Source organism: Lissotriton helveticus, chromosome 4_1, assembly GCF_964261635.1.
Source record: "Lissotriton helveticus chromosome 4_1, aLisHel1.1, whole genome shotgun sequence".
Lineage (NCBI taxonomy): Eukaryota > Metazoa > Chordata > Amphibia > Caudata > Salamandridae > Lissotriton > Lissotriton helveticus.
The window spans coordinates 1,551,663,797-1,551,691,617 of record NC_136063.1 but is presented as its reverse complement, the minus strand read 5'-3'; the positions used below and the strand labels follow the sequence as shown (position 1 = coordinate 1,551,691,617).

At 40.6% G+C, this 27,821-nt stretch overlaps 1 protein-coding gene across 1 annotated transcript in view; it reads right to left on the bottom strand.

Annotated features, from left to right (window-relative positions):
* The window catches only part of CCDC201 (coiled-coil domain containing 201), a 69,805-nt gene extending 48,123 nt beyond the window's left edge, over positions 1-21,682 (bottom strand). Inside the window, exon 1 of the mRNA XM_078685847.1 lies at positions 21,212-21,682. Within this exon, the coding sequence (XP_078541973.1) occupies positions 21,212-21,667 (456 nt within the window). The 5' untranslated portion in view covers positions 21,668-21,682. The remainder of the gene's footprint in view (positions 1-21,211) is intronic.
* Positions 21,683-27,821: the final 6,139 nt, after the last annotated feature.

Here is a 27,821-nt window from a genome sequence, read left to right as displayed (position 1 = left end):
CTTAAGGACATTTTAAGTCATTTCCCCATGTGGAGTGTTTTCAAATTATGACTTGAAAATCGTTTTTGGGGAAAAGGATTGGTTTTAAAATTTATGACAAGGACATAATGGTGTATGCTTCTTTATAAGGCATTTCAGTGTCTCTGATGTTATTTTTCTCATATTAAATTAAAAGACCTTTCCCCGTGGAGCAAATTCCTTGTAAATATGCTCCCACCTGTGCATGGTAAATTTAGATTTTGACTGTTTGAGTTACATAGCCATGTTAAAAGTGACCCAAAAAAGTTGCAAAGGCTTTAAAAAAACACTTTCATGTGTCTTAAGGACATTTTAAGTCATTTCCCCGTGGGCAGTGTTTTCAAATTATGACTTGAAAATCGTTTTTGAGGTAAAGGAATGTTTTTAAAATTTATGTGCGCCATATGCCCCCAAATTTCTTTTTCAGGGGTGCAGCAGGGTGTTCTTGAGACACCCCTGCACCCTTGGAAAAATTCCTAATTTGCGATGAGCTAATTGCTAATCGCAAATTGCACCTTCATTCCTATGGGCCTCCTGGCCCATGGAAATGAATGGGTAATTTGCAATTAGCAATTTGCTCATCGCAAATTAGGAATGGTAAAGAATCGCTATTTATTCCTTAAAATTCGCTATTTAGGAAATGCAAAATAGTTTGATGATACATATGGCAGTTCATCTCTAACAAGATAAGAAGCTTAGGGATAGATTTATGATGACTGGCGCATCACCAGGGATGTGCCAGTCATCCTGCGCGGCTGTTCCGCCACCCATGGGGTGCTGCATTTACAATGCGGCGCACCATGGGGCAAAAACGGCACAGATGCGTGACGCATCTGTGCCGTAAAGGTGGCGCATTGCTGGGGTTGTATCGCAAGTGCGATGCAGCTCCAGCAAGGCTCAGGGGTGCCCTATCTCCACAATGCTGCGTCAAGACCTATGCCTGCTTCAAGCAGGTGCAGGGTTTTGACGCAGCTTTGTCCTATCTGATTGTAAATGCGGCACACCATGGGTGGCAGAGCAGCGGTGCACGTTAACTGGTGCATCCCTGGGGATGTGCCAGTTAACATAAATCTGCCCCTTTATATTTAAGTATGTGCAGGGGACACAGAGTCGGTGAGGCTTATCCAAGGTTAAGAAGAGATGAGTCCTGTTCACTGATAAATTGGACATAGGCTTCACCTCCTCAGCATCGCTGGACATGGCTAAATAATAGCTGCAAAATGTTACTCTTGTTAAACAATTTTACTATTATAATCTCTGAGATTTGTCTCTTACTCTGCAACATCTCATTGTTGTTATCTTTCTTTAAAGATAAAGACAACATCAACATGAGCGACAATCAGCAATCAGTTGATTTCGACCTCATCATTGAACTCGTAATTGAAACATCAGTGGATGTTGATCCCTTGGATGATTTAAATCCTGAGGATGAAGAAGAACGTGATGAGGATGCAGATTTGTCAGAATTGTATGACATAGGATGGGAAGCTGACGTGCTTGAGCCTATGGAACTATAAACATTTATTTTAAAAATGTATAATAAATAAAAAGTAAAAATGTAAACCGTTTAATTTAAAAATAAAGACACCTTCAAAAACAGGTTATGTGTAGTGTCTTCAATAAAATATTAAAATATGCTCATAAAATTAGATCAGATTCACATATAAAACAGCACAGGTAAAATGAATATAAATTCCATTTCTTTTCTGCTATTTCTGTATTCTAAATTTGCCAAGCACTAAAAAATCTTCTATGTAAAAATGTCAAGTAGTGTTTTAAGTTTTTGATTACTGTTATTGATTTACTGTTGGGTAATAGTGGTTAATAACATTTTTTATTATATTTTACCACAGATTCAACTGCAGATCATTTCAAGATTTCAGCATGCCAACCAAAGAAAGACTGAGAAAGGCTGCAAAACGTCAAAGACAGCAGGTCAATGAAAAAAAGCAGCAGTCCTCTAACAAAAAGATTTGTCAAGTCACCAAGAAAGCACCGGGTAAGAGTACAAAAACATTCATAAGAAATATCTGTAGTAAAAAAAATATTACTACAGAAAATGTTTCAGTCCAGAAAAAGAGAAGCAATTCAAACGGAAAGGAAAGGCCAATGAAAAATGTTACTGCTAGAGCAAGAGATAACTCTGTGCATGATAGTAGAAGGAAACAACAGTTTATGGACATTCGTAAACGAATGTTCCGCAACAGGATAATTGGCAATTTGTTAAAAAATATTAAGAAAGGTCAACAGAAAGTGGTTTTTTATAAGAGAAAAAAATAGTTGAGAAAGTTATTGATCAGGCATTTGAAATTAAACGTAAGTTATTTATTTTGATAATCAATAGAATTAGAAAGCTAAACAAGACAATTTATGATTTCAAAAGAAATAGTAGATGGAAGAGAATAGTTAATCGTAGTAATTTTTGTGAAGTTTTTTCTAGAGAATGGATGCATAGTTCAAGCTGTGAGGCATTTTTTAATGAGGAGAGTTATTTCCAGGATAATGATTTGGTGCATGCAGTTGACACCAGTGGTCGAGCTTATGAAGTGAAAGATGGTTGTCCAGTTGAAAAAGAAAAACTTGTGACAACAGAGATAGAAGAGGTGTTAGGTAATGAGGTTTTAGGAAGACGTCCTAAGAATCCTGTGTACACCTGGAAGTGTAGTAGTATTTGCAGTGTGCGACAGGATTCCATCAATTTGCTTTGTGATTTTGTATGGTCATTTAATAAGAAAAGTTTGAAGCAGAAAATGAAGTTGTTGCAAGAATTAGATCCTTGCAGAGTGAGAGAAGTGACAGGATTGCATGGTCATTCACTGGCTTGTCTTTCCAGGAGAGTATGCCAGAGTGTTTTTCATCATTTCAGGATGCTAGCAGTGCATCATAATAAAGTGAGGAAATTAGTTAGAATGTTGTATTATGCTAAGAGTCCAGCATGCTTAAACAATTATGCGCTGCTCTTTTGCATGGTTCTGAAATAGATGTGAAGAATATGTGTGAAGAAATTGAGTTTTGTTACTTTGGAAGTAAAGAGGAGAATGTTGAAATTGACCAAGAAGAAGCGGGTAATGTGGAAGATAGTGTACAGGTTTCCAGTACAGATAATTTCCAGAGGGAAATTGCGACGTTTGAGGTAAAATCAAGTGAGAGGCCAAATTTCACTTGTGTGTGTTGTCGACGCACTTATTATAAGAATCAGACTAAGTTAGTGGATTTATATGCAAAAAGTGAAAGGGAAAATAATAGTGAATGGAAGGATTTCACAACATACTGGATGGTAGAAAATTGTTTTGATTTGGGATTGGATCAACGTGTGTGTACTTATTGTTGTAACAAATTAAATCAAAACCAGATGCCTGCTAGAGCAGTTCATAATAATCTGGAATTGGTTGAGATTCCTTCTGAATTTAAGGATTTAAATACTTATGAATCTATTTTGATTCAAAGTATCCATCCCTTTCAGGCTATTGTAAGAATGGAGCCAAAGACAGGGAAATTGCCTCCATCAGATTTACAGAGAGGATTAAAGGGAAGAGTTGTTTATTTGCCTCTAGATTTGAAGAAAAACATTAACACAATTGGAGTAGAAAAAGTGGAAGAGGAACCTCTGGTTATCTTAGTTAATGGGGTTCCGACAAAGAATAAGAAAATATGGCAAGATTTAGTGGATGTTAGGAAAGTTAAAAAGGCAACATTGTATTTGAAAAAAAATAATAAATACTATAAGAATGTATATGTTGCAGAAGAGGAAGTAAGTGAGGAAGAGGATAGCGATTTGTGTGCTGGTCAAATTGAGAAAGTAGAACCCTGTACTAGTGAAGAAATATATGAACATTATAGTGTTCATCCTTTGCATTCCAAGGAAGTCATGGAGAATGCTATTGAGTTGTTTCAAATGAAACAAGCCAAAGGGAGTCCCATTAGTGTTTGGGAGGAAAGTTTGGAAGCTCGGTGTTTCCCACAGCTTTTTCCAACAGGTCAGGGAGGAAGATATGATGAGCGACCTCATCAAATTCCTGCTTCTGCATACCGGACTTTGCGATTGTATGCAGGAGATGCTAGGTTTCGACAATGCATTCCCTATTTGTTTCATCTCCTGTTTGAAAGCGATCTGTCTGGACTGTCATATGCAGTGAACCACATCTTGAAAAGTGGTATACACATGCAAAACATCTCGGCAAGTGACTTTATGGATAAAGTCAATGTCCAAGACAGTATTTTGGATTCTCACCTGATTAATCTCATGGCGTGTCAGCGTGGTACTAATGAGTACTGGTACCGTCGTCATGGTGATTTAAAATGTATGCTGAGGAACTTAGGAACTCCCACATGGTTCCTCACTCTGAGCTGTGCCGAGTATGGCTGGGAAGACTTACTTGAATTTCTACGAGAGGCAAATGGAAACATCGAAAACATCGAATTCAAGACACCCGGAGAACTGTGCTCTTTGGATCCAGTCAATGTATGCCGGTACTTCGATCATAGATTTGAAGCTATGGTGTCTTTCATCATGAATAAGAAGAATCCACCTCTTGGAGAGGTGTTGGATTTCTTCTGGAGAAAGGAGTACCAAGCAAGAGGTGCTCCTCATATACATATGCTGCTGTGGATCAAGGATGCACCTAAATTTGGAACGGATCCAGAAGACTCAGTGATGAGTTTCATACAACAGTATTCTACGTGTGCTGTTCCTAACGCAAAGGAGAAGAAAAGCCTAAGAGAAAAAGTTCTACGTTTCCAAAGCCATCGATGTGGAAAGTACTGTCGTCGTAAATTCCGAAACAAGGACAAGTTCTACACCAAATGTCGTTTCGGCTTTCCACGACCGGTGATTTCTAAAGGAAGAGTAAACAGTTTGATGTCTTCGCTGCGACATAATGTGATGAAGAAATCACCTAAAAACACATACAATTTGAAGAGGAACGAAGAGTCCAAGTACATCAACGACTACAACCCGGTGATTTTGTCCATGTGGAATGCTAACATGGATATTCAGTTTGTGGCTGATAACTGTATGGCTGTGGCTCGGTATGTGACATCTTACATCACCAAAAAAGAGAAGACAGAATTGAAGGATATGTGGGAGGACATTTCCCATGAAAAGAGCCTCAGTAAGAAGTTGTACAGTTTCAGTCTGAAGATGTTGTCGCATCGAGAAATCGGAGCTTACGAATGTTCTGACCGGTTGTCTTCAGCAAGTCTCTATGCCAAGTCCAGGAGTATCGTTTGGGCGAGTCTTGGTCTTGCTGCAATGCGTAATCGAGTTCTGAAACCTGTGCGGGAAAATTGAGTATTTGGCGGAAAAGGAGCCAAACAGTACCGACATTTTGAAGACCAACATGTTGGATACATATTATCCAAATCGAAGCAGTCACCTCGAGAATGTTTGTCTGTATGAGGTTCTTCAAAATTACATATTCAAGAGGAACATCAAAGAAGATACTGAGAAAGGAGTGTATGCTGTAATAGGAAGTGAGGGATGTCTGGTCAAGCAAAGAAAATGCCATTTGGTAAACCATCGAAAATTGAGTGGCGAATCTCCTGAAAAAAAGGAGTTTTTCTATTTAGCACTTTTGCAACTTTTCAAGCCTTGGCGTGCAGAAGAGGAACTGCTTGGAGATTTCCTCTGTTACGAAGACTCTTTCAATGCTGCCAAGGAGACCATAGAATGTCCTGCTTTTCCCAAATATGTAGAAATGTTGAATGCGGAAATTGAGCAGGAAGCAACGATTGCAGCCGAGATTGCCAGAGACAGTTCTCAGGACAGTCAGAGTTCTGCTTCATTGAGTCAGGATCCACTAGGAGGACCTGTTCTCGAAAATGAAGCTGCCACTGCTATGAATGAAGTGGAAAGAGCCATGGCACATGCTCAGGAGGATGCGGTTAACTTAGAAGAGTTGGAAAGACAACTCAACGTTGAGCAGAGGAAAATATATGACGAAGTTACCATGCAAATTGATCATGGATTAAGTCATGAGAAGAAAGAGTGCTCATGTACGTCGTTGAAGCCTGTCCGACTGTACGTGAGTGGAGAAGCGGGAACTGGAAAAAGTTTCCTTATTAACTGGCAGCACATAACATTAAAGGGATTACTTTACATCGTTTACTGATGCTGCCAGTGGAGCATGACAACAAATTACAATATCACAAGCTATCTGGAGATGCTTGTTGTGAAGTTTCAAGAATCTTGAGGAAAATGAAACTTCTTATCATTGACGAAGTAAGCATGGTTACCAATGTCATGCTTGCCTTTGTGCATTTGAGAATGCAAGAAGTTCTCAAAACAGAGTATGATGTGTTATTTGGTGGCAAACACATCATTGTTTTCGGAGATCTTCTGCAGCTGACACCAGTGAAAGGGCAACCTGTGTTCAAAATGCTCACGCATGAAGATACCAGGAAGTGCCTAGGGAGCATTGGCAACGTCAATATATGGTTAAACTTCAATTATGCTGAACTGCATGAAAATATGCGTCAGGCGAAGGATGAAGTTTACAAGACTATTCTACAAGATGTTAGAATTGGAAAAGTGACCGAGCATGGGAAAGAAGCTTTACATGCACGATCACTGTCAAATTTATATCCAGAACAAGATGTTGTGCCTGAGAATATTTTTCAGAAAATTACTGAGAAGAAATCTGGAATATGTTTGATGCCAACTCTTGCAGAATGTGCCAAATTCAACAACAAAATGTTGCATTTAGAAAAGCAAGAGATTGTGAAACTGGAAGCTATTGACAGAGTAGAGCATATGGGATCAACAATTATTTTGTCTGAGAATTTGAAAACAAAATTGGATTCATTAGAGAAGACTATATCTAAAACTGCAGGTTTTGAAAAGACTCTGAATGTGTGCTTGAACTGCCGTATAATTTTAAGAAGGAATTTACATGTTGAAAGAGGTCTGGTAAATGGATCAATGGGTAATGTTGTTGATTTTGTAAAATACAGAAATAGAGATGGAATTGAATTTTTAAAAATTAAATTTAATGGCATTGAGGAAGTACAGCTAATTGGTCGTTGTTCTGCTAGATTTTTGCTTGTAAAAGACTTATATGTTCGCCGTAAGCAGTTTCCTGTTTGCTTGGCATATGCGGTGACAATCCATAAATCGCAAGGTTTAAGTGTAGACAGTGCATTGGTGAATATTGGCAGTTCTGTGTTCAAGGAGGGTATGGCATATGTGGCATTGTCACGAGTTAGAACTTTATCGGGATTGTACTTGATTGAGTGTGATGTCACAAATATTTGTGCGGATCTAGATTGTGTTAAGGAATACAATAGGTTAAGAAGAGAGTATGCGCCACATTTGCCTCAATATCCTTTGTTTGAGAAACGTGTGGTAGGCCGGAAACAAAGAAATGTGACCAATACTGGGGAGGTTGTAGAAAAAAGACGAAAAGTCGATGAACCTGAAATTATAAGCAGAAACAAAAAGGATTCTGTTGAAGATGTTGTTGGTTTTCAATTTGAAAACAGTTCTGGTGTCAACTGCTATGCTAATGTAGTGGTTAATGTTTTGTTTTCTCTAGAAAATGTAAAAGAAGAGATTGTGGTCAATTCTGATCAAAGATTTTGCAGTTTGTTAAATTCTGTGTCAGAGAAATGTAGCACTGATAGAACAAAAATAGATAGTGTGTCTGAAATTCGAAATCTGTTAGACAGATGTTCAGGCCAAACACAATTCTCTCAAAATATTCAGCAAGATTGTCAGGAGTTTTTAATGTATATGCTTGATGTATTGCATGCTGAAGGTGTAGATGTAGATGTAGATCACCTGTTTGGGCTTTCTTATCAATGGCAGCATGACTGCGAGAATTGTAGGGTATCAAGTACTACTAGTGTAGACTCAGAAAGATTTATATATTTAACTTTGCCAGACAGTAAATCAGTCTCTTTTAATAAACTAGTAAAAGCAGCTGATCACAACATGGAGTGTAGCCAATGTAAATCTGAAATGATGTCCACATTATTTATACGAACATATGGCCAGTATGTTATTTTAATGTTCCAACGATGTAGGCCTGATGGAACAAAATTGACAACTTTAATTAAAAATGTTGTGGCTTCACAGTTGTCAAAATCAGGAAGGACTTTTGTAACTGCAGCAATTATATATCATGACGGTCCTTCAATAACATCAGGACATTACACAGCTTATTTAAAGTCTAGAAATGGCTGGTCATTCTGCAATGATTCTGTTTTAATTTTTAAAAAAAAATTGCCGTATGACCTTAAAAACTCTTACCTGGTGTTTTTAAAACCAAAATTTTAGGGAAAGAATCTCGGGATGTGCTCTGAGGAATTTCAAGAAGTTCTAATGGCTCCTACACGATTTGGCCTTGAGGATAAGTGTAGTACAGAGACATAACTTCTTACCATAACACTGGACGTCATGGAGAAATAATTGCTCTTTGAATGAATTCAGAAAAACTGTTTCTTTTTATAAGCAAATTGAAGCAGCCAATCAAAACATGGAGTAGAGGGAATGTAAGTCTGCAATTCTGTCTACTGTTTTATATTGCTTTGTGATTAAAAGTGATGTAGAGAATTAAATAATTGTAGTAGTCATAGAGATAGTGTAAGTCTGCTTCATAGTAAGCAGTATCAGTGTCATAGGAAATGTAGAACATGACTGAGCAAGAAGGGGAAGATCTTACTAGTCCAGGATTGTGAAAATGATCTTCAACATTTTAATTGTGAAAGTTGCGGAAATACAACATGACGGGATTGGCTTACAAGAATTCTAAGAGTTATAAATGGCTCTGACATGATTTGGCCTTGTGGAAACGTGTGGTAGAGAGCAAGAAGTCATTTATTGTATGTAACATGTTTTTCAAAACGATGGAGGTTTTCTTTCAGAAAGTGGCGGTCTGAAAGTAATAACAGCACAACAGAGTGTAAGCTGTTCATAGGACATCCTTCGACGTCATGGAAAGTAAGTTAACTTTAAGGAGTTCGGAATTCTGATTTGTTATGTTGTGTGGGTTTTTTAAACACAATCATTTTGATTGTGTTTTTTTTTCCCCGCTGTTATATGATGAATACCTTCAAGTCACTGTTTTTAGTGAAATTTGATACATTCTGAGAACAGCAAAAATAAACCATTTAACATGTATAATTAATTCTGTACTGTTTGCATTTATGATGTACATTTAGAACTGTGTAGGAGGCATGGAGAAGGAGAGGCTTCTGTAAGTGTCAAAGTTGTTGCATACAGTGCTCATATTCTACGTAGTCTTTCACATGATAGACTACATTTCCACAATGAGATACCTAAGCAAAGGAAACACAGGTGATATGATTGTGGAATGAGCAAAAAAAATTGCACGTTTTTCAATTATATTACCTGTGTTTCCTAACATTACACATCACATTGTGTAGATGAGGTTTAGGCCTGTTCCTGGAGACAGAGGAGGTCTGACATTTGTTCAAGAGTGCAGTGGACATGACTCACTTCGTTGGTAGGCCTCCACATGTATTATCTCCTCTGTATTCTTCAACAAACCTAAATTCCATCTGCAACCCTGAGTAGGACTTACCTGAAACAAATCTGTGGATAGGTTACACCTTATTGGCATCTTGAAACAATCATTTAAAATGTTAGGGTCAGATTTATGGTGGCCGTGCGCCTCTTTTGCTCCATTGTGGGTCACTTTTGTGTAAAAGATGCACCATGTTGCCAGATAGGTTTCAGTTCATCTCCAGCAAGATACCATCAGTTTAAAATGTATATAATTAGCACTGTGTAGGGGGCATGCAGAAGCTGAAGCTTTTGTAAGTGTCAAAGTTGTTGCATGCAGTGCTGCACTTCTGGGTACTGTTTAATATGCTGCACTACATCTGCACTATGAGATACCTAAGCCTAGGCAACACAGGTGATGTGATTGTGAAATGAGGAAAAGAAACTCCACATTTTTCAATTACATCACCTGTGTTTCCTAAGTTTACGAATGACATTGTGCAGATGAATTTTAGGTCTGTCCACGGACACAGAAGAGGTCTGGCCTTTGTTCAAGAGTGAAGTGGACATGACTTACTTCATTGGTAGGCCTTCACATGTATTATCGCCTCTGTATTCTTCAACAAGCATAAATTTGATATGCAATCCTGAGTAGGCCTCACCTTAAACAAACCTCTGGAGAGGCCACACCTTATCGTCATCCTGAATCAATCATTTCAAATGTTAGGGACAGATTTATGATAGGTGTATGCCTCTTTTGCGCCACTGTGCGTCACTTTTGTGATGCAGCGGCGGTGCAAAAGATTTGCTATGAGGCGACAAAATTACAAATTGATGCATCTAGGCAGAAGTGTCATGCTGTAAAAAACCCGTGCCACATGAAACCGATGCAGCAGTGATGCAAAAGATGCACCATGTTGCAAGACAGTCCTCATTTCATCTCCAACAAGATAAGAAGCTAAGTCTTCTGTAAATATCAAAATTGTTGTATATACTGCTCAACTTCTATGTACTCTTTGATATGCTAGACTCCATCTGCACTATGAGATACCTAACCAAAGGCAACACAGGTGATGTGATAGTGAAATGAGGAAAAGAAACTCCACATTTTTCAATTACATCACCTGTGTTTCCTAAGTTTACGAATGACATTGTGCAGATGAAGTTTAGGTCTGTCCACGGACACAGAAGAGGTCTGGCCTTTGTTCAAGAGTGAAGTGGACATGACTTACTTCATTGGTAGGCCTTCACATGTATTATGTCCTCTGTTCTCTTCAACAACTCGAAATTTCATTTGGAACCCTGAGTAGGCCTCACCTCAAACAAACGTCTGGATAGGACACACCTTATTGCCATCCTGAAACAATCATTTAAAATGTTAGGAACAGTTTTATGATGATTGTGCACCTCTTTTGCGCTGCCATTGTGTCACTTTTGTGAGACAACAGCAGTGCAAAAGATGCACCATGTTCCAAGATAGGCCTCCCTTCATCTGCATCAAGATACTGTTAGTTTAAAATGTATATCTTTAGGACTGTGTAGGGGGCCTGGAGAAGCAGGAGCTTCTGTAAGTGTCAAAGTTGTTGAAAAACTGTTTCTCCTTCAATCTTTTCCCTTGTCTTTTCTAATTTTTAAATACATGTTTTAATATTTTTCAAATGTTTGTTATCTCTTTCACAGATTGAAAGTATAAAAACAAAAAGTGAGTAAGTTAACGACAATTATAAGGTAAATGTTTTGTACTCTTTTCGTTACATTTCTATCAGATTCACCTACTAGTAGTTCGACAGCTTCATTTCTTTAACCCTCAGTTTCCTGCCTTTGCTACTTCCCTCATTCTTTTCTCTATTACCTACTTACTCTACTCCTTCCACTCCTTTTCTCAGTCCCTCTCTTCTCATAGTTCCTCACTCTTGTTCACTCACTCCGTCTCTATTACTCTTAGTGTCTTTGACTGATCACTCTTTCACTACTTGTTCATTATGCTTCTTCTGTGTAGTTGAAGCACACTAAGGGGCATATTATGAACACAGCCAATAAAATAATTGCTGTTTTTATTGGCAGAAAACTGTTGCAAAAGTGGTTTTAGCGGCAGTTTTCCGCCGCAAAAGCGGCTTTAGCGACACATTTCTGCCGATAAAAGCTGCAAAACTTTTATTGCCTATGTTGATGATATGGCTCTATGTTATTTACATTTCTTTGCTGTTTCAATTAATCTTTTTCTGTTATTTTTTCTTTTCTGTTTTCTGTTTTTTCTCTCTGTTATTCCACATGTTTTAATCTGATTTTGATTCAGAAAAGGGGGTGGTGATGAACAGAGTGTCTGAATTAAGCAGACCACTCTTACCCAGTCCAAAGATCAGGGCTTGATCCATCACCGTTATTTATCTCACTGCCCCATCCCAGCTCAGAACCTGGCTATATGCAAATTAGTCTGTCCCTGGCCCAGTGCATCATGGGAACAGGGCAGACCAAACTACCAAGCCAATTCTTCACCAGAAAGGAGACAAGCTACCGGGGACCGGTTTCTGGCATTTCAGCTTCTTCGGCCCGGCTTGCTTGAATCCTGATGGAGCAGTGAGAAAGGGACTCATGTCTGAGTATACCCTGCCACACCTATAGTGGCCAAAAACGATTCAGAAAAGGGGGTGGTGATGAACAGAGTGTCTGAATTAAGCAGACCACTCTTACCCAGTCCAAAGATCAGGGCTTGATCCATCACCGTTATTTATCTCACTGCCCCATCCCAGCTCAGAACCTGGCTATATGCAAATTAGTCTGTCCCTGGCCCAGTGCCTCATGGGAACAGGGCAGACCAAACTACCAAGCCAATTCTTCACCAGAAAGGAGACAAGCTACCGGGGACCGGTTTCTGGCATTTCAGCCTCTTCGGCCCGGCTTGCTTGAATCCTGATGGAGCAGTGAGAAAGGGACTCATGTCTGAGTATACCCTGCCACACCTATAGTGGCCAAAAACGATTCACTCACATTCTCCAAGAAACTCTTCTTTGTTATTGTTCTACTCTCTTTTTTTTCTTTCACTTCCTTATCTATTTTGTTTTTCACAATTATACCCTCTTCCATCTTTTCTTCGGTAAATAGATCTATTAAACAGTATCTCTGGTTTACTCCCTAATGCTGTCTTTCTTTTAACATTACTCTCTGTTTACTTCCCTTATACTTACTCTTCTTTTTATTTATTTTTTTTTTTTTTGGTTCGCTCCCGGTTCGCGAACCGGGAAGCGAACGGGGAAGCGAACTAAAAGAAATAGAGCTTGCCAGAGTGCTAAACATTCTAGCAATTTTTTTTTGAAAGGGGAGGTAGTTCTGAAAATAACTTTTTTTTAATGTTTTTGTTGTTTTATATATTATTTTTTTTTTTGAACATTTTTTGGTTTTTTTGTATTTTTTGAACAGTTTTATGTTTTTTTTTGTTTTTGATGGAGGGGAAACAACAAAAAACAGGCATTGAAAAGGGCTCAACAGGAGCAAAAAAAAAGATTACTGTCTGGGGCGGTTAGGGCAATTGTGATTTACATAAGCTAAGTTGATTAACGTAATGCTCATGTTACCACATGACAGCAATGCACCGCAATACATACAAGTAAATTTCATATGAGCAAAGTTCTCTTGTATGTTTGGCACGGTTTCCCGTGCCTCTGCTCCTGTCAACGATATCAGTGATGTTGACCTGGCCACAGGAGTTGTTGTTGGGTTATCTTGCATGTCACGTATCTCCGCCTGGCTGTAGTTCAATGGATGCCACCTGGTCATGTGACGATGCATTGTATAGTTACCGTAGCTATACTTTTTGTCAGTGCCTCTAGATAATCGGTCTTTACAAATGAGGCAGGTGACATACCTAGCATTTACTTTCTTCTGCCCTTGAGGGATTTTAAAAAACTGCCAAATGAAACTGGCTTCCCGATGGGAAACCCGGGGCACCTCTTGTAAGAACTGTGGTCCTTCTGTCTCCTCTTCCTCTAGTTCATCCTCTTCCTCCTCTGTGTTGCTGATGAACTGGGGAGGTGGTCCTCTCTTCCCATGAGGAGGTGGAGGTGGTGGTGGGGGTGCACCAGCTGAAGCAACTAATGAAGCCATTGCTCAACTATCCAAAAAGGTCTTCCTCTCACAAAGATGAAAGTCAGAGTGAGGAAAGAAGGAGGGGTTTTCATCATTTGGGAAAAACAATAGTTCTAAACCAATGAAAAGTGTTATTTTTAGGTCACCTGACCTAGCCTTACATCATTATGAAACCAAAAGTGAAATGAACCAATGAAAAGTTTTATTAACAAGTCACATGACCTCTTACGCTTAAGTTACGCGCTGCGGAACGTGCCCCGGATCGCTTCCGGGTCGCTGCGCTTCGCGCCTCGGTTCGCGCTCCGGAGCGCTTCCGGGTGCGCTAACGCGGCGCGTCATAAGACGCATTACGCTGCAACGCGATACGTCGCGCTTTCGCGACGCGCCGCGGATCGCTTCCGGGGAGCTGCGCTTCGCGTCTCAGTTCGCGTACCGGAGCACTTCCGGGTGCGCTAACGCGGCGCGTCATAAGACGCATTACGCGACAATGTGATACGTCGCGCTTCCGTGACGCGTCACGATGTTGATTTCTAACGCGGCAGTTGCGCTAACGGAACGTTTACCGGTTCACGGACTGGGTCGCGGCATCAAGATGAGCTAACGGGAAGCTTCCCGGTTCGCGAACCGGGAGCGAACAAAAAAAAAGTATTAAAAAACAAAATTATTAATAAACATAAAATATATTTTTGGATTTAAAGAAGAATACATTTTACAGCTACAGATATTAGCTTTTAAAAAACCAATGAAATTCACTGAAAAAACCATAGGTTATAGACCATATATAGTTAGGAATTAGCATTTACAAAACCTTGAAAATTCACTGAAAAAACCATAGGTTATAGACCATATATAGTTAGGAATTAGCATTTAAAAAACCTTATTTTACTCACACAAAACCATTGAAATTCCATATATAGTTAGTTGTACTAACTATATATCGCGCACCCGCAATCCACTGCTGATGATGTCACATATTACATCATTCATGACATGGTCAGTGACATCACTGATGACATCACTGATGACATCTCAAATGACATCACTGATGACATCACTGATGACATCTCAAATGACATCACTGATAACATCACTGATGACATCTCATTTGACATTACTGATCACATCACTGATGACATCATTCATGTGATAATACGATGAACCTCTTCAGACTCTAATATAACCTTAGATACACTCAGTGTAAACAGACACTCATAGACTGTCACTCATCCATGGAGTTACTCAGACACTTAGTCAGTCATGCAAAGAATCAATCACACCTCCATTTCCTCAACTATACAGTTATACACACCTTACTTATTCAAACATATACTAAAACATATTTACTCACTTATACAATCCTGGATACAAGTTCACAATGATCCATACAGCCACTCACACATTCACTGGCTCTTATGCACAGTTATTTATATATGTCAACTCTCACATGTACTGTATTTTACGTATGTACTTACTTTAACATGTAGCACTGAGATATCCATTCACTCACCAATACACTCATGCACACAGTCAACTGCCCATACAGCTGTTTCCACATGCAATTTTGAACCCATACATCTAGTCAATCAACTGCTCACACATCTATGCAGAGAGTCATACACCTCCCAGCCACCCACACACACACTCAGTCTCCCATACAAATACTTGGGCAACCAATCAATAACCCATACAGTTAATCATATAGCTACTGATCAACACATGCAGCAGTTTACAGAACAACAGACATAATGATGCACAAATTAAGACAGTTTAGTCACTAACCCATGCACTCAGTGAGACACATTTAATCAGTCACTCATACAGTCAGTCATGCCCCTACTAAATCCTTCATCAAGACACTTATACATCCACTCATTCTTCAATATGTAAGACATATTTTAACTTTACAGAATTATACAGTCACTGGATGTAGTCATCAGTGATGTCATCAGTGATGTCATTTGAGATGTCATCAGTGATGTCATCAGTGATGTCATTTGAGATGTCATCAGTGATGTCATCAGTGATGTCACTGACCATGTCATGAATGATGTAATATGTGACATCATCAGCAGTGGATTGCGGGTGCGCGATATATAGTTAGTACAACTAACTATATATGGAATTTCAATGGTTTTGTGTGAGTAAAATAAGGATTTTTAAATGCTAATTCCTAACTATATATGGTCTATAACCTATGGTTTTTTCAGTGAATTTTCAAGGTTTTGTAAATGCTAATTCCTAACTATATATGGTCTATAACCTATGGTTTTTTCAGTGAATATATATATATATATATATATATATATTTATATATTTATATTTTATTTAAGAACAGCACATTTGGAAAGCATGTCCGCCGAACTTGACGAACCCCATTATCTATTGAGGTCGATTCATTGATTACAATGTTATGATCTCGGGAGGTGACAATGAAACCCTTGAGGCCTTCATAGAACATATCAATGTCAATCAGTACAATCTGAGCTTCACCCATAATATTAATCATAACCACATAGATTTTTTGGACATTACACTTTATTGAGAATGGTAAATCAGAATGTAAACTTTCTGCAAAGATACAGCATGTAATTCAGTGTTACACGCTAGCAGGGCACACCCTGATTCCCAAATTCTTGCCATACCCTTTGGCGAAATGACCCGGCTCGGACGTAATTGTAGTAATGATGCTGTATTCCAACAAGAGGTGGAAACCCTTAAACGGCGCTTCCTGATTAGGGGCTATGATCACTCGTTACTAGAAAAGTCCCACACTAGGTTTAATAGAATTAAAAGAACAAATCTGAAGGAGACAGGATTGCACTAATAACTCAATTCAACTCACATAGCAGTCAGGTTTTTAAAAAACAGTCAACAAACACTGGCAACTTCTAAAGTTAGACCGTGACTTGGATCCCTATGTATCCAAAAAGCCCGGGATTGTTTAAAAAAGGGGCAGGACTTTGAGGAATACACTAAGTCCCTCTGTTAACATCAATCCAACCAGTGAACCGACCAACATGTGGTTACCAGCTAAAGCCAAGGGTTTCTTTAAGTGTTCGATGTGTAATGTGTGCCAATTTGCAGAAAACAAGAAGACTAGCTTCAGTTACAACACCAAACAGGAATACAAGATACGTCACTTTATGAATGGTAATACAAAATTCATAGTGTATTGCAACATATGTCAATGTAATCTAATCTTTGTTGGCAGGACGATTAGACCGCTGAAGGAAAGAGTACAAGAACACATTAGAGCGATTAGTAAGGGCAATGAGAACTATCCCCTAACATTACATTCAAATTGGGAAGTACTATGAATCAGATTTCACAGGGTTTCTGTAGTTGAAAACAATCTGCGAGAAGGGGATAGAACATTGGCATTAACTCTTTCCATGCTGATGACGGAACCGCTCCATCATCAGCCGCGGTAGCACTGTGCCGACGCACCTGCGCGACGCTGATTTCGCGCCTGTGTGGCACGTTCTATTGAGTGGGCGGGGTCATGACGGAACCGCTCCGTCATCAGCACAGCTCACCCGAGGCTGGTGACGGAGCGGTTCCGTCACCAGCGTGTGAGCGCCGCGCTGCCCCCCGCCCCCTTAGCGCTGCGGCGGAATAGCCGTCGCAGCGAAGATGTTAAGAAAACTAGAATCCAAATGGCTCATAAAATTGCGAGCGGTGGATCAAGGGTTCAATACAAACAGAGAATTAATTTTTTTTTACGAGATTGAATGTACATTACATCAACTGCCTGGTAGTAATCTTGTTTACTATCTAATATTGTTGCCTTCCAACATGTCAAATAATGCATAGCTGTAATTATTGTTGGCATTTTTGTTTCATGTTCAATTATCCTGTATGACTTTTAGTTTCATTAGATAACTGGTCTTGTGGCAATCTTGGGTTTCCTCAAGTTCAATCATCCCTCTATTGTATGTGCGCTATGTACTTCTGAACTTACTAGGAATGTACCCCGGGTTATTTGTGACCCTTTTGTGACCCTTTCTTTTCCTTTATCTATTATGACTGTCTTTGTGTTGGGACTCAAGACACATTTCACCCCTATTTCAACAATACACCTGAACAGGGGGATAATGAACATCAAGAATTTACAGGTAATATTCCCTTGAATCGTCACTCTCATTTCATGTCCAAATTAGTTGGACAACTTATTATGTGACTCTCCATATCCAGATTACATAGGCACTATTTCTTCGAACTGTCTTTCATACATTTGGTCTCGAGGGCTTACTAATATTCAGTATCAGCATGAGCTGAACACATTCTGTTGGCATTTGTCAACTGCATCAGTATAGGGTTCTTTCTCTCTCCTGGCCTGCCTGATAGGGCGATACACTTTGATATTTTATGTAGTTTTACTGCTCTTGCTATTGGTTCCTCACACCTAATTAACTTGGCGTTTGACCTTGGATGTAGCACTTATCCTATGATAGCAATTAAGACTCTCTTGATAGCCAACAACAGGTGGTTAATTCCCCATGCGTCTATTTTACCTCTTTATTGAGGTGACAGGTGTAGCCTTAGGGGTTCCACATACAGTGTACACAGTGGAATCAAACTATTGAACCCCTTGGGCAGTTTGCATACAGTTTTTGTCCATTCTTTGTATAGAATGTAACTAGGCAGCTGAACCTTTCACAATAGTACTATAGGTATAGCTATGCCATGGCGACAATTCATGTTCTGTACACAGAACATTATTAGACATTATTATGGTGGTCGAATTCTCCGGATGTACGTACTTGGTATGCTTTTGCAGTTGTGAGCTGTACGGCTTGATGCGCTTGGAGGTGTATTTCATATAATGTAAAATGGTGACTTCTGTTGTTCCCTGTATAGAATGTTATTAGGCGGCAGATTATTTTGTACCATTACTATTGAGAAGGTACAACTGTGGGAACGACATTTGCTCACCCCATGTATATTTTAGTTGGTGGTGGGATTGCTATAGTCTCACCTCAATTATTTTAGCTCACTTCCCTTCAGGACATTGTCTCGACTTGGCATATTACTATTCAATTAGAATATGAGAATATACTTAGGCCAGGCACTATACTCCAATACGGCGGCCCAATGTCCATGTCCTTTCTCAGATTCCCGTAATTAGGGGTGACGTTGCGCTCATGTGTTCACTGTCATGTGACGTTATTCAGCTTGCTTAAAAGAACCTGATGGCAAGGGCTGTATTATTTACATCTTCCGCGATTTCCTACACGTGCGATTGCGGAGTGGAGACTAGATCATTGAAGTGAGGGATATTTAGGTTCATGGACACGACGAATATATGAGCACATTCAATACTTTCTGTGAAAATATCTAACATTTTCGTACGTATCTTTGTTTCTAGGGGTACACTTATCAAGGTTTACTCCACGGTATCCAAGGAATATTTACCCTTCCTGGATTACCAGTACCATCGTGTGTCCGTTATGACGGCAGCATGCACCGCTGTTGTATTTAATTAACTTTACGAATTTAAGTGATTGGGACACATTTGATGGGTGAGTCTAAGTATTTCTTATCCATGATAGAAGACCATGATAGAAGACTAGGATAATATCCACTTTGCCTTATGGTGTCTCATATTTACCATTGCAGCCAGCACTGTGTCATTTGACGGCTGCGCTTCTGTGAGACTCTAATAGTTTTGCTTATTTTCAAATGTGGCATTGGCACATATTTGCATGGTGAGTGTGGTATCAATACCACTGTGATTACCAGTGACGCCCTGCCAGCAGCCTCCTATTCTGGGGCTCAATGTTGACTATGTCTCGGTATTCGACCTTTTGAGGTGTGGCTAATTTGTATACAGTTTAACATCTAAATGGTAGGACATCAACTTTTTTTGATTGTAACTTCCAGATGGGTCTCTTATTATGGAGGGACACGGAGCCATTTGCATTATGTTTTGACACCTTGCTCAATGAGATCCAAGATGACAGTGATTGTTTAGTTTAGCTCCATTCAGATTATATGTGTTCATTACTATAGACTACTAATGTAGCTACACGGTCTAGTTTAACTACTGCTATGATTGTATGCAGGGTGCCCATTTTGCGGATCTTGTTTACAAAACAGCAGTTATCTACACAGTGATCATGTAGTAGAACTTGTATGTTAAGGGTTTTTCGGATCCCTGGTGTGGTGACAGTATACAGTAGTAACAATATATTTTTTTTCCTTATATAGTCTTGATGATACATATTACGCCACATTCATTTGACTCTGGATTCTCTTTCAGTTGATCAGGGCCGGCTTTAGCGCTGGTGGCGCCCGGTACGACAATAATTTTTGCCGCTGCCACTCCCCTTGACCGCCTCCTTGGATTCTCACTACCACCAGGCAAAAGTGTCCCTCATCTCTCCAGTCATAAGCTATTGCTAAACACAGAACCCCCTCTAAGGTCGGTGCCCCCTCCATAGGTCAGTGCCCAGAGCGCACCAGTCGCACTGCCCTAAAGCCAGCCCTGCATTTGATGTGCTGCAGTGACAGACCACCCATCCATTACAGTCTGCTTTACATCCCTTTTTTGGTGGGTGTGCCTTTATTTTATTTTATCAAAATTATACCCAGTACTGGGTATTTTAGTATTTATAGCTGGGGATGGTACCACTGTATCACATACCATTGTCCTTGGAGTCAATAGCCAGTTCACGTTTTGAGCTCTTCTTTTCTAGCTGTAGATACGGTGTATATTTTATTTTCTATATATTTGTTATTATTACACGTTCGGGTACATCATGGTTTTTGATACCTAGACTTTCTTCTTATTCTTACTCTTGGTGCTTCTTGATTTTTTCTTCTCTAGTGGTAGATACATTGTATCTTTACAAGTGGCTTTTGTTGTAGGATTTTGGTTTATCTTCCATTGTATCAGATCATCTTGTTCTGTACATCCAATGTATAAGACAATTTGCTTTTTTCTTATTAGATAGTTTTAACTCCACCACTAATTTGTTTATAGCACATTGATTGTAATATATTTGTCAATGCAGCCTTGAAAAAGTCTGAGTGCAGACAGAACACGTGTCGGCTAACTGTGCGCTGGGAATTTTAATGTTTGGACACTAATAAAGTATATATGAAACCTCTACTGATGATCTGATTGTAGTATTTTGAACTTATTGGTTCTTCCTCATCATCCTCATGGTGTAGGGATTTAAACTACAGGATTCAGTTTGACCTATGACCAATACTGCTATTTGGTTATTCAACTAACTTATGTCAAAAGGTTGTGCTGTAATAGCTTTGTATGTTGGATTTTGACAATGCCTTGTATTTCTCTGTTTTACAAACAACACATAAATAAATGGCATTGTGATTTACAATGCCAATTGCTCATACTGCCGTAAATGTGAGACCTATTGCAGTGCAAAGGCTTGTTTTTAAGTGTCGTGCTATGAGGATTTTTCTACTTGACCTATTGGTATTTTGTAGGAATTGTTTTTATGTCATATGGGAAAAGCACCGTGCAAGATACATACAAATCACATTTTGTTATAGAAGCATAATTTTCTAAATTGTGTAAGGTATTTTGCAAAATATCACGAAAAATAGCACTATTTTTCACACCCTTTTCCATGTGGCAGGTTCCGTTTTATGCTAAGTTGTCAAGGTGCACTTTACCTGTCGTAATCTTTTCTTTTCACTTCGTTTCATCTTTCCTTCTTTTCTATCCGCGATTCCTGGCAACCCTGTTACCTTGAACTGGGTTACAGTCTGCAAGGCGCGTGCTCGTTTACCCTTTGTCTCATTGCAAACAGTCTGCTCTTCTTGGGGCGATGCTCTTTCATGGAGGCTGGATTCTTCAGATGATTCCTCAGAAGCCAGGACAGTGGACAGCCGTTTCCGTACCATAGTTGTAGCATTGCCGGGCAGTGGGGAGGCTGCCAGCTGGAGTTGTGGACTTACTTCGGAGGGATGTGGGTACAGTGGCCTCAATGGCTCATTGCTAGTTTCTTGCATTTCTAAATCGGGTTCTTCTTCCAGTGATGGCAGGCTTTGGGAAAACATGGAAAACACTGGGGTGCTGTGCTTCATAGCTCGTTTGACATTTATAAACGAACACTCTTCGTCTGACATCTTTAGAGTCGTGGGAACCCTGTTAAAGGAATGGAAATACAATAGGATTTAGTTAATGCATAGCGTCAGTAATTCCAGAATACAGAACTCGAGTGAAACCTTTTTACATTACAAACACATTAATAAAGCAACGAATGACTTTGTCGGTGTAATGGGCCCACTGCACCCCAATTAATGTTGTCACACCAGCTTGCTCCATAGTCCATTGCACTCTTGCTACGCTACTGACTATTTAACAACCTGCATGTCTTTTCCTTGATATATACTGTCACTATAACTTTGCTGAAGTAAACCAATTGTAAATATACTAATGACACCAGTTGCACAGTTACACCTGTTGCACTTGTCTCTCTGCAGAGGTCAAAAGCTATACAACCAGCATATGTTGAATATTCTGAGATGTTGTGCATAATACAAACCTCTAAACAGACCCTCCAGGATTTCGCGATTTACAATAAAATCGCAAAATCGGCAGTTTTGTAAAAATGCTGCGATTTTTACAAAACTGCACGCAAATTTTTTGAAAATGCCATCCCTCCATATTCAACCAATATATTTTTGCATCCAACAATCTGGAGACAAGAATCTCTGGGCCTCTCGTATCCTAATATCCCCTTAAATGCTGCGTTGGACTTTGTTTTAAGAGCACCGACTACACTGAAACCATGAAATACGGATTGGAACAACTTTACAAATAACGATTTGCAAGAGTGTTTTCCAGGCTCATAATTTGTCTCACCCGATCCTACACATCCGCTTTATCTTTGTAAAATTTCTGGTAGTGTCGTTCACAACCATCCCCCACCTATTTATGAGTATGATGAACTGTGAATTTGATGGAAGTGTTTAACAGTCTTCTTGTGAATATGAGAGCGAGGATATAAATACCTCTCCTAGGTCCTACAGCCCTGCAGGCATCAGCGTGATTTCTAATCGGCTGAGATGAAAACCAGCAGAATGACAGGCGCCCCCCGAGCCTAAGGGAGGGGCGCCCTTAGTCGCGCCGCGGGACTGAGCTACCTACAAGGGCAGAGAAGGGGGCTGGATGAGGTGACGTCAGGGGGAGGTGCTGAAGGATATTTAAGCCCGTGCTAGAGGATCTTCAGCCTCTTTGTCCCTTTAGACCTCCGGCAAACTGCAGGGGCGCATCGTCGACCACCCACCCACCCACCAAGAGAACGAGGGCAGAGCACTGACAGTTGAAACAAAAGGACATGCACAATAATGATGGCGTTTCAGCGACTGGGCATTTCAGCGACTGCATGGCCCAGGAGGGGGTAGGATCCACGTGTGCAGAGGGTAGGTGGAAGGGGGGACTGGCCTGCTGGTGGTCCTGGACTCTTCTGCCCTAACCCACAACGTATGGACTGAGTTTAACCGTGGGGAGGCTGCCTGAGTGCACGACCACGGTGGGCGGGCCAGTGTGCCATGCGGGCCCTGGTTTTCAAGTAGTGCAACTGTTCGCTGTAGCGCGTTGGGGTCTGCTGGCACAATGTGCGCAGCTGAGTGTCGGCTTGGTGGGCCGAGATGGCCAAGTTCAAGTGTATGGCCAAGTTCAAGAGTAATGTGGTGCTTACTTTCGTTACTGCTGCTTTAGACACATCAAGGCAACTAAAGTGTACGGCCAAGTTCAAGTGTAATGTCGTGCCAAATTGCCTTGCATCCTTCGTCATGTTGATGCCGCTAAAATGATACTGTAATAATTTTATATCCAAAAAGGACATGTTACTATCGTGTTGGTCACTGGTGAATTTCCTGGTTTGTAAATAAAAGGCTACGCCATGAACAACACACTCTGATTCTGAGAGTTTTTTGTGCCTTGTGGGAAAAGTGAATGTCACGTGCGCGCATTATGTGCCCGATCTAGCGCCAAGCCAGAGAGTACCACTGTTGGAGGCTGGGGTTTGTACAGTTTCAAATCATTGTAGATTTTTTCCCGAGGAATAGAGGTGCATGGGCCTAGTGATTCGAACAGCCTTTTGTGCTCAAGGTAGGAACCCTGGGATTTCAGTTGGGCCAGCTGGTTCCACAATGAGCGCCTAAACCGCGATGGGTTGTGCCCTTTGCAGTCTGCATGTGGTGATTGGACACGGGCTCACACAGCACAGCGACCCCTCGTTTTACCCACATCCCCGTCTGGGGTGTCATAGCTCCGCATGAACAGGCTAAAGTGCATGCTGTGCAATTGCTAAGGTTGAGAGAGAGCTTGCTTTCCTTACTTCCAGAGAAGCACTGTAAGTACATTTTGCTCTTAGTTTCCTCGTTCCCATCCTGTCTACTTGGACCATCGTTCCTTCGTATGGGAGGGGGGGGTCAGCCCCTCCATTTCCATGGTATGTAAGATATACGGAAAAGGGGTCATGCCAGTTTACTCCATGGACGAGTGCAGACATTCACCGAGGTCTTATTACTTGGCTCCCCCTGTACCCGAAGGCTCCAACTCACCTTTTTAGTTTGCCAGAGGATGGAAATGCGTGTGCAAGTTGGGGCCAGACCCACTCAGCAGCTACTGCCTGCATCCTGTGCTTTACCAGGGCTGGCTCTGGCCACGCATGTTCGATTTAACTGCAAGTCACTCGAGTATACCTATGTTTGTGTGCGAGTCTTCTCCAAAAACAGAAGGAGCTAATCTGTTGGCGGGAGACTGAATATACATTCATGTCTTGCCATTTACATTTAGTCTTGATTATTTCTAGTAACCATCGAATAAAAGGATGCCGTTGGGTGTAGACTTGAACATGATGACTAGGCCTTTCGCCAGACACCAGCTCAGTGTGTGAAGTTCTCATCTCTTCAGTCTGCGTCAGTAGTTCATTTCTCACACATCTACTTTATTGCCGTGTGATATTTCTGGACAAAAGCCATTCAGAGAGGTTTACACTTTGCCATTAAAACTGCTTTGAGGATCATTCGGTGTGGCCTGTGGAATGAGGACCTTTACAGTCAAGTCTTTTTTCCTGTTGGTAGATTCAAAACCTCCACTCTCCTGTGCAGTTATGATCTCGGAGCCCATCAACATGATTTTTGGTTTTGGTATAATTTAACAGCATGGTTAATGGAGCTCGAAACCCGACCTCCCAGACCTGCAGGGCAATTTGAAATGAAGGGTGGCTCTCACACTGTCATGCCGACCAGGTCTGGGTGAAATTGTAATTATCCAAGTGTAATTGCATAATTTTGGCAATTTCAACATAATGAAACCTAATTATATGTAGTAGTTCTAGATTTGAATAAAGTTCTAGATTCTTCTTTCAGGAAGACTGAGTAGACTGTTGTTAACCAGCTCCTCTTCCAGAGAAACCCAGTAGCAGCAGCTTTAATGGAGGGTACATAAAAAGTATTGAAAAATAAGGCAATTTCAGTCCATCTTTCCAGACGGGGACAAGATTATACTCTTATTTTTGGTTTAGAAGGTATCGGGGGTATACAAACCGATTTGGTGAAATGTTGCACCCCCCATGTGGCATACAAAATGATGACCCTGCAGGAAATTCTTCAGTTCATAAGGACTGGACAGTTTCTTCCATCTGTGGCCCTCATCAAATCGTAACTGCGTGCACAATTCACAGATTCTCGAGGAAGAACCTTATTTTTTGTGGGTGAGTCTAATCTTTGAGCTGGCAACATTTCCAAGGGTCTACGAAAAAGTTTTAGCTCCATTGGTAAGTGTTAGCAAAAGGAATTCAGGTTTTTCAATATTTCAACAACTGGTTCATTAATTCTTCTTCTGTCTTAAAGGCGTTCTGCTGAAACCTAAAGCGTGGCGTCCGGAGGGAGGCGGGAGGGTGTCGCATGGCACACTGAATGTAGGCAAGTCACGCCGTGCAACCAGGTAGAGAAACTCACTAAAGAAAATAGTGCTTACAAGACTAAATAACATGTACCCTGCAACAACCAAAGTAAAGGGCCAGCCACCATGGGAGGTCCATTTATTTCAGGCTGAAAATGAATGATTATCAGTAAAATAAAGTGCCGCAAAATGCCGCTAAATTTCCATATTTGTGCCGCTACATTTCCCCATTTGTGCCGCTAGATTTGCTAATCCATGCCGCTATATCCTGGGGAGTCTGTCTAAAGGGAGATTTGGCTGCTTTCAGTTGCTCTTGTTTGCCCAGCATATCTTGATGGATAGAATTAAAATTGAAAGTGTTTAGTCTTTGCAATCTGCAATTAAAAGAAAAAGATAGAATTATGCAAAGCGGTGCTTCATTGACATAGCGATTACCATGAAATGTTGATGTACACAACAAAGGTGTGCTTGACTGTAGCTTGCCTCCATGAGAAAGATAGTTTTAAGTCTCCGGGAGTTTTTGAGTTGTTATTTATCCTCTGAGGGCTTTTGACAACTATCAGAGTCCGTGTTACTGCCCAAAGTCAGTGGGTTTCTAGGAAGAATTATTTTCTAAACCTACCTATAGTATTTAATTAATTGTATTGATGTGCTGTATTGATTTACAACATGGTTCCAGTCATCACCAGAAGGAACATCACACAATCCCTCACCACCAGCCACTTGGACTACAGAAACACACTCTACGTAGGAGTTACTGCACACCTCCTGAAGAGACTACACACAATACAAAACTCAGTGGCAAAACTCATCCTTAACCACCCCAGATGGATCCAGTTCACACCCCACCGCAAGAAAATACACTGGCTTCCCGTCCAGAAGAGATGCCAGTTCAAGATGCTGAAGGACTAGCATACATCAACAAATGCATGACCTTCCACCAACCAACCAACCAGACAACTATGATGATTCGCCTTCCTTTTTCCTGCAGACACCTCCTGGATCTGCCGAAGTAACAGTGGAGAATGCTCCTTCTAACATCTGGTGGCCAAAGCTTGGAACAACCTTCCCCTGCACCTCAGGACTGCCTCATTGCTCTGACAATTTAAGACGGGACTCAAGAGCTGGCTGTTTAAATGAACAGATCGCCACAAAGCAGTTAGCATTTCCAGTATCTTGAGACCCTCACAGGTGAAATGCAGCGCTTTATAAATCCTTGATCGATTGATTGATACAGCATTGAACTTTTTTTTAGATACAAATACAAAGCCATGGTTTCATAGAGGTCTGCAGGCCAGCGCCTGTTTCCTATTCTTTGCAATGTGCCTGCCATTGCCTGGCATAAAAACGTGTACCACTGTACCATAGACACTACAGGTGACCATTAGTGTAGGTGTAATGGTCCATGATCATTAAACAATCTCAGGGCTGACAAGTAGCATACACATCATGCAGCCCAACAGCCTAAGGTGTCAGGCCTCCCCTCCGCAGTGGAGCGGGCACCCACATATTCTATTTGTATATTGTTGAGATTTTCATTTGCTGTTGCCATCAGGGCTAAAAGATGTGGGTGAGAGGGCATTGTAAGATTATCCATAAATCATGGCTGCACCTTGGAATTCCTAATATGACTGATGTCATGCTGCAAAGCAAAGCATTCTCTGCAATGAGTTCTTGAGCTAGTTTATTTTCTTTTTATGCATCTTCCTTCTGGCATGCTGTTTATGTTGAAAGAGCTACGAATGACCCTGAATAGGCCAAGATATAGGCTAGACTATGGGCTACGGCTCAATAATCATATGGTAGCCTTGAAAGCCCAATTGTAGTGGCCGAGAATATGGACAGTCCCAGAACTTTCCATTATCCGTAAGACCCTAGAGGAGGTCATGGGAATCCTGGGGGCTAGTAACATCCCCTGGCCTAAGCCATTCAGGGATCATCTGAGATTTATATAGCGCAAACTAGACCCGAACCGAATCGGGTATCAGAGCGCTTTACATAGCACCAGTTACGTTACATGAGGACACACATTAATTTTAGGCACGGGGAGATTAAGTGATTTGCCCAGAATCACAGGAGGTTATGGTGTCGTTACCGAGACTCGAACCCAGATCCCCAGGTCCGAGGTCGAGCGCCCTAGCCCTAGCCGAAAGTTGCATCAAAGTCGAAGTCAAAAAGTAGCTTTCTTCGATTTCAATTAAGAAAAATCACAAAAGAACAAGTAAATACTCCTTAAACATTAATAAAATATATTTAAGATTAAGAAGAAATACCTGGAAGAAGTCATAATAATTCAGTTCATTGTTAATCTACATCTAATTACACATTTTAAAAACATGGCTACTAAGTACATGGACCTCTCAT